General features: G+C 38.6%; 1 protein-coding gene across 1 annotated transcript; it reads right to left on the bottom strand.

Annotated features, from left to right (window-relative positions):
* Nucleotides 1-709: 709 nt before the first annotated feature.
* On the bottom strand, nt 710-2,333 carry LOC142367720 (extracellular matrix protein 1-like). Its single transcript, XM_075449743.1, has 3 exons — nt 2,172-2,333; nt 1,824-2,080; nt 710-1,346 (listed from the first exon to the last, which is right to left on the bottom strand). Exons 1-3 carry the CDS (start codon nt 2,242-2,244, stop codon nt 1,143-1,145), a joined length of 534 nt encoding a protein of 177 aa, XP_075305858.1. The 5' UTR covers nt 2,245-2,333; the 3' UTR covers nt 710-1,142.
* Between the last annotated feature and the right edge of the window lie 5,602 nt (nt 2,334-7,935).

The following is a 7,935-nucleotide window of genomic DNA, read 5'->3' as shown; positions in this document are numbered from 1 at the left end:
TGCACTTGTATCCTGCCTACAGAAGAGTCAGTTAGCACACGTGTCAATCTGTTTTTAATGCAGTTCTGCCAAGGGCCATTCAATATTGCTTCTCCTGCCTACCTTATATAGAAGGTATTAGGTAGGTATTTCTTAACTTTTCTTTATGCTTTGATGATATTATGTTCCACAAACGTGGGCAGAAAAATCAGAGCATGTATTATTATAAAAAAATGAATTTATAGATTTGTTGAGTTGTCTTTGCACTGTCCTCAATTAAATATAGTGTTGAACTTGTTGCAAATCATTTTCTGTTTAAACTGACCTTATAAGGAAATGTAGGGACTTTTTCATAACAAGGTCGTTCAACATATATATATAGAAAATAAAAATAAAAAAGGTCTATTAATATAGGCTATATAATTAATTTATAAAGCTTAACAAAGTTAGATAAGTTATATAGTTAAGTTTTACATGTGTAGTTCCAAAGAGGAATTAAAAGTAAAATATGTTAACTGCAGAGAGGCTCTCCTCAATGTTTAATCAACATTTATGCACTACATAAAGTAACACTACACCACGGTAAAAAATAAATAAATGAAAAAAAAATCTTTATTTCCCTTTGTTTTGAAGACTAAAACAGGAAGTGTGTTGGCTTCTTTCATGAATGTAGTATCTTGTGGACAGTCCGGCTTCACATTCTGCAGCACATACTCACAGCATACCTTAGTCAAGATGTTTATAAAGTTTATTTGTGACTTTTACTGCACATTTCTGCTCAAGCCAGACAGAACACTCCAACTTTACGACTCGACACTGTAAATTTCACAACCAAGCAAATCCACCCAACCATAACTCACAGTCTACCGCCGCCTCTTCTTCAGCTCCATCAAAATGCATGTATAGACCTGCCAGACTGTGACATCGTATGCCTCACAGAGAAAGATTACACTTAACATTTTGATATTCATACAGCACACATTTTGTGAGCATTTTAACTATATCCTAAAAATGTGTTTCCTCTTGCTGGGAAAAAGCTTGGTTAACATACAGAGCTGACAAAGTAACTCTGTGGGATTCTATTGTCCTAACAGAGCACGAACCAAACCAGTATTTCCTGTCCTCTCTATCTATGTATTTCACTGAGTATCATTCTGTCACTTCTAGCAAGCATTTGGGTCAAAGGTGAAACCTTGCTCTGGTGACATTACAGGAGCAACGTAGCCTGATATTGGGCTGTAGTCGGGGTTTGGCAGCTCGCTGTTGAAGCAGGTCCACTTAGCGTCTTCTTTGTACTCACAGCACTCGTACGCCAGTGTCATGATGGAAGATTCTTCATCACAGAAGTGCGACAGGGCTTGTTTCCACTGTGAACAGAAAATAAACATTCACACAGCTGACTTGCATCTCCAGAAAGTCAGAGCATTTACTTACAAACTCATCAGTTTTTGCTCACTTGATTGATTTTACATCTTTATAGGCTACAGGCTTTTCCAATATCTGTAAAATACAGGAAATCCTTAAAAGACTTATTTAGGCTCTCACTGATGTTTTTTTCTCTCTTTTATTTGACGCTTTGCTGTCCTTATGAGTTCTGAGGTACTTTTGTTCAAATTGAGTTTAAATTCAGATGTTTATATTTGGGCCCTGTTTCGTGTTTATTAGAGTTTTAAAGTAGAAGATGAGTAAAAAGTAAAGTAAAAGCTGAGTAACAGCATAGCTCCTTCTCTGTGAAAAAACTGACACATCTAGCCAGAAAAATAGGACGTCCTGACCCTGAATAAGAATCTTATCATTCATAGATAATAAGAGCGATAACCACTCTTGGCAGTTGTGAGACTCACAGCTTGCTGGGCGCAGCAGAGTTTTTGATTGGGTTGCTGTGCTACTTCTTCACTGCAGCACAAACTGTACCACGACTCCAGGCGGTTGATGGCTTTTCCACGGCGGCGTAAGTGACTGAAACTAGAAGCTGGGAAGAAGCTGTCCGGGTATCTGGGACGACCTTCACCGTGGGTGCAAATGGCAGCGAGGTTCTCGAGGATGGGATAGGCAGGTGGGAATGGGACATTTGGTTCCTTTCTGGGTTTCTTTCTTGTCTCTGTGGAAAATAAGCACAAACCAACACAGAAGTTAGCAGCATCTCTGTATAATATCAAGTATAAATGATAGACGAATCTATAAGAAGTTACCTCCCAAATATGCACCAAGAAGAGTCATCAGTGCAATGATCCAAACTACTTTAAGGCTTCCAGTTAAAGTCATGGCTGTACGGCGTTGAGGCGGGAGTTTGATTCTGGAAATGATTCTCGTTTCCTTCTACTAGTGCCGTAGCAGAATCCTCGACCAATTTATATGAGTGAGTGAGGAGACGTGTGAGAATGAAATGTTTGATGTGAAAGCTGTAAGTGGGAGTGAATGGTGTGAGGGAATGTGGTGGTGTGTGGGGGGAGCTGTCAAGATAAAAACAAAATGTGAACTTTAGTTATTTCTGCTGATGTTGACAAGTTATCAGCAAAGTATGCATTTCACCAAGGATGACACACAAAAGTATGAAAATAAACCCTCCTAATAGCAGAAATATCTATTTTTCATAACGGAAAACAAACTCGTGCCACTACCAATATTAGCTTTGGCTGGGTTATGCAAGTGTGGAGTGAACTTTCGAGAGGTAATCCATTTTCATCTCTTTGGCAAGAATTTACAAAAGCCCTTTGACCACATCAAATGCAAACTCAAGGTAGACCACAATCTGCACAGGAGGCTACATTTCGTGTATTTCGGGAGTGAGAAGTCAGAACCTTGAAATCATGTCACCTTTAACTTGCGTACGTTTAATGCATAAAGTACAGACAACACAACACTGTCTTCAGGTTTGCTTTCTTACTTTTGTAACAACTCTTTGAAAGTCCCAAAGTTGACTTGACTGAAGAAAAAAAAGATGTGAAAGGACGGAGTCAAGCTAATTTGCATGATGGTTTAACAGAGCGAGGACAGAGTTTCCTTTGACTGTTCAAGCTGCCTTAATGGGACTGATGTTAAGTGTAGGTTTAAAAAAACTACTCAATTTATAGTGTTGGATATTTGACATTTTTGTGTTTTTATTTTTTTTATTTGTCCCAGTCAGACAATCAAAATTCCAATTTCACAGTTTCCACTGAAAGCCCTGAGGATTATTTTCCATAATGCCATCATGCAGTTTCAAAGCTTATAGTTTGGCATTTTGTCATCACTAATTTGTTTTTTTTTCTAAGCAAGAGCTGACCATGGGTACTGTTAAATAACATTTTTTTCTGTGTAGGAAGTTTCAGAAATAAACAAAGTTATCTGAAAGTGTCAGATTGGCAGATATGATGGGAACTGGCAGAATTCACTAAATGTTGCTGCTGATCTGGAGCAGGAGTGGCCATCTGCCAATTGTCAGATTAGCAGTTCATTCTGGTCCACATGTTGCGGTGTCCTTGGGCGCAACCTCATTTAGCTTCTGATGAGTTCATTGTTATGTGCATGGAGGAAAAAAAGCACTCAACAGGCTGCAGGACTATCTAGATTAAAGTCTTGTGCGTGTGTGTGAATGTGGTGAATTATGTTAAAAGCACTTAGAGTGGTCAACAATAAAAGAGCTATACTATCATTGATGGAGGTTTCAAGGGTTACCTTTTCATCTCCTCTCACTTAAATACAAACCATCCTTCATGGATGGAAAGGCTATAATGTTGTCTTACATGCAGCAGCTGTTTTCCTTGCAGCAGCGACACTCAAGTCGACTCTGCTTTTTTCATAGATTCGTTCAAACGGGGAATCATGAGTGATGCTGTATATGTGATCTTACCTTTACCTCAGAAATTTTTCCATGGGACCTGAAATCCTAATTTCTTGAGCACTGGCAGAATGAATATCACTTTGACGCGATAATGAAACAGCAGGATACACTGAGTGAACTGCCCCCACATGTGTATTTGTGTTTCTGCTAATAAAGACTAAATCCATGAACTTGTCTTTGTCTTCAACTTGTTTCGACACAACCATCAAGGAGCAGCATTGTGTGAGGGGAAAAGCTGTTTCATATCAAAATAATCTTACGCAAAGTTGAAAACAGTTTCATAATGTATCAGCGGCAGTGGATGTTGGAAGTGTCAGTTTTACTGATAAGCCCTGTACAGCTTAAATTCAGGCCATTTTTTTTGACAAATTCTGCAAAACATTTATTGAAAATGCCCTTCTTCATTTGATTTCCAGTAATACCCCACCAAGTCTTATGCAGGTTGGTTCAACAGCTGTTGAGAATTTAAAGAGCACACACATACAAAGATTTGTTATCATCATTCGGGAGAATACCATCTGGAATACTGTTGAGGGTTCTTTTTCCTCCTAGTCATATTTATGGGACATTGTTAGAACATCTTTTGTAACCTTTATCTGCCCCCTCATTTTCTTTGAATGAATACAGACTGACGTTAGAACGCCCTAAACTGTGAGAGACAGGGGTCAAATCCAAGGTCATTTAGCAGAGAACAACAAGACTTCTTAAAAATATATAAGAATAAATACTCTAACACATGGCACATTATATTAGACCCAGCCATTCAGATCAAGACTAGGCAGTCCACCTCCATCCAGTGTTTAAGGGCCATACATTTGAGAACCACAATGTAAACATCATGGACAAAGGAATATAAACAAGCTGTTTTTGTTAAATGGGAATGATCATCTTTAAACAGTTTAGTTGGCTCACTTAACCACCCATCAGCCAAACCCAACACATCCCTTCTTAGATACCTTCACTGCTAACGCACTAACGCATGATTCCAACATGAATTTCACATGAGTAACATCCCTCAGGTGGCTTTAAATGAATACCTAAATCTCTCCAACAGTCAGTTTGAACCGAGGAAGTTTTTGAATGAGGAATGAAACATCTTTAAGAACCATAAAGAAGTCCAGCTGACCTCTTCTTAATCAACCCGAACGATTACCATGACCTGAATGACAGAGATTAGAGAGGTCCACTCAACACTTTTCATTCAGAATGTAATAAGAATGAATATACTCCCATGATGTTATTCTCTTTTTGATTAACTAGAGTGGGAAAAAATGCAGTCTAAGCTTCTTTTATCTTTGCTGAGAGGGCAAAGTGGGGGAGAAACATGACACGTTTCTTACACCATTCTCATTCTCATTGCCTTCCTAAACCACAAAAAAACAAAAACACCAAAGTCCTTCTCTTTCATTTTCTGCTTTAACTAGACAAATCTGTCTTTTGTTATCAAAGGATGGTTAACACCTGCTATAAATGTGTGTGTGTGTGTTATCTCCAAAGCAGCGCCATTTAAATTCCAAACCGTGTGGGTAGAGAAAAAAACGCCTCCTGCGGAAATTCAGTAAATCACTCACTGAAAGTTTTCCACCTGCTAAAGCCCAAACAATCATATTTTCTTCCGACCACAGTATGCTGAAAAGATGCTTATTTATTGAATCTCTTCCTTTTCAAGTGAAGTTGTGTGAAACACAAGTCATCAGTGTCTCAGTGGCCTTGTACACAAAGAGGGCAATCAGCTCACAGGTCTGTCTGGAGCATCGATGAACATCTGTCTACTTTGTATTTTTCGGAGTATGTGCCGGTATGTGCTGACAGGTCTGTCAGTGAACGGTCATCTTAACATGTCACACACAATGTCTTCTCAATTTGTGACCTTCATTTCTCAAAAACAAACCACAGTTTCACAAAAACATGAGACTGAAGGCCATCTAATAATCGATACTTTGTGTGACATTACTGAAAAAAAAGTACACACTTCCGCCCCCTTCTGCACTGGTAAGACATTTCTTTTTTGAAGAAAATATAGTTGAATATTTTTTATTTTTTATTTTTTTCCCATAAAGACACCTGCTCAGTCTCCTTGTTTTGCCAGGATTGGAGCAACAACAACAACAGAAAAAGCATGTTCCAAGGACTAAGCTCTTCCAGAAAGAGATCTCTGATGTTGATCCTGGGATCTGTTGAAACCACTCTCCAAGTTTGGAGGGGGTCACATCCCCAAGTTTGGAAGTTACCACTGTTATCTTCACTTCCCACATCTTTTCAACTTCCTCTTTCAGCACTCGGTATTTTTCAATCTTCGTGTTCCTTCTTCTTGATGTTGCTGTCACTTGGGATTGCCACATCTTTCACAACTGCCTTCTTTTGGTCAGCCATCACCTGCCATCACCTGTTTATCAGTCTGGATCTGGAAGTGCTACAGGATCTTAGCTCTGTCATTCTCCTCCACATTTGGAGGTATTTCCCACTTTGACTTTAGGGGTTTATTGTCCCGAGACTGTAACGCTAACTTTCCCACACCACTGCGGTGCTATATGCTGTGTTGCAGGTAATACTTTGTGTAAGTTTTTGTGACGTTTTATTTTGTATATAAGCCTATGTGAGCAGCCTTTTTATTTGTCCAGATAAATAGCTCATATTTGTTCATCTAATCTTGAATTTAATGTAAGATGTTGAATGTGTTCCTAAAAGATATTTCATTTTACATAAAGATTGAGGGGATTATTCATTTAGGATTTATGGAGTAACGAATGCACTATAAATTAGATGGGTTTTTATTTTATATGAATGGGTTTCTGTATTTTATTTGTGTTTATTAGACACAGAGAAAAAAGGACTTTACTGTGGTGTTGTTGATTGTCCCGAGACTGTGACGCTAACTTTCCCACACCACTGCGGTGCTATATGCTGTGTTGCAGAAAAAGAGCTGTAATAAACACCCCATAATCCACCTGGTCGTTGTCTGTGATATGTATAAGCAACAGCAGTGTGGAGCTGCATCTCACAGATAGCTGTGATCCGTAAAAAATGTACAGCTCCACATATTCTGTTCAATACATCATCTCTGATACTCTTGATTAGTAGACCTCAGGGGAACAACATATAGCATGAGCTGTTAATTTTCTCTGTATATGTTTGAGTCACTGCCCTTCCATTCTTTACATTTGTCACATCAATAGTTAAGACGTTAATTAAGTATTTTACTGTGTCGTCATATTTTTTAGTGCTTTGAACAGTTTGATTCCTTTCCACTGTTTATTTTCTGAAGTATGGGACACAGATTGAAAGCCATATATCAATTTCCAGATTTGATAGTCAAAATGACAATCATATTTGAAGAAGAAGAAGAAGAAGAAGAAGAAGAAGAAGAAGAAGAGAGCATCTCCTACCCTCGGAGTAGGACATGTATGTATATGCCAACATTGCTGTCATTCACTTTGTGTTTTTCTTTTTCCTTCTCAAAGCTTGTCCAGTCCAATTCCCCCCTCAACCAGTGGAGGCGGATGGCTGCCCGACCTTGATTCTGGTTCTCCTTGAGTCTCTTCCTGTTAAAAAGGAGTTCCCACTCACGACTGACATCTGCTGGCTCAGACAGGGGACTGAACACCTGGAGATTTGATGGAGATGTATTGACTTCTTTGTCTAGGCCATAACTTTGGATTTAACTGGATTCTGAGCCGTTGGATCGAATTAAAGATGTTTGCTTTCTCTGTAAAAATGGCAGACGTTTCCATTAGCAAATTTTAAAATAATTTGTATCTGGATCTGAAAGTTGTATTTGTACCACTACAGGCAATTTTGTAGGAGTGTTTGGTGAGAAATAATGATGTCACATCAATCTGGGGTCTCAGAAAATCTAAAATGGCAATGAACAACCTGCCGGGTTGGATTGGGATAGTAAGTGGTATTCCTCACCCCAGCCATTTTGTTGATAATACTAACACACAGCTTTTTAGTAATAATAATATAAAGAAAATCCAGTATGACACTGCATCAAGAACGTTCATTATCACATGGGCAGAAGAACATATTTCGCAGATTGAATGGGACAAAACACAATTAAATGCTTCATTGTTTCTTATCCTCAGCTTCAGAACATATTCTAAGTCTGTGAGGAAGAATAGCAACATTTCAAA

Source organism: Odontesthes bonariensis, chromosome 18, assembly GCF_027942865.1.
Source record: "Odontesthes bonariensis isolate fOdoBon6 chromosome 18, fOdoBon6.hap1, whole genome shotgun sequence".
NCBI classification, from domain to species: domain Eukaryota; kingdom Metazoa; phylum Chordata; class Actinopteri; order Atheriniformes; family Atherinopsidae; genus Odontesthes; species Odontesthes bonariensis.
Note: the sequence above shows the minus strand (reverse complement) of the source record. Positions and strands in the feature narration are given on the sequence as shown.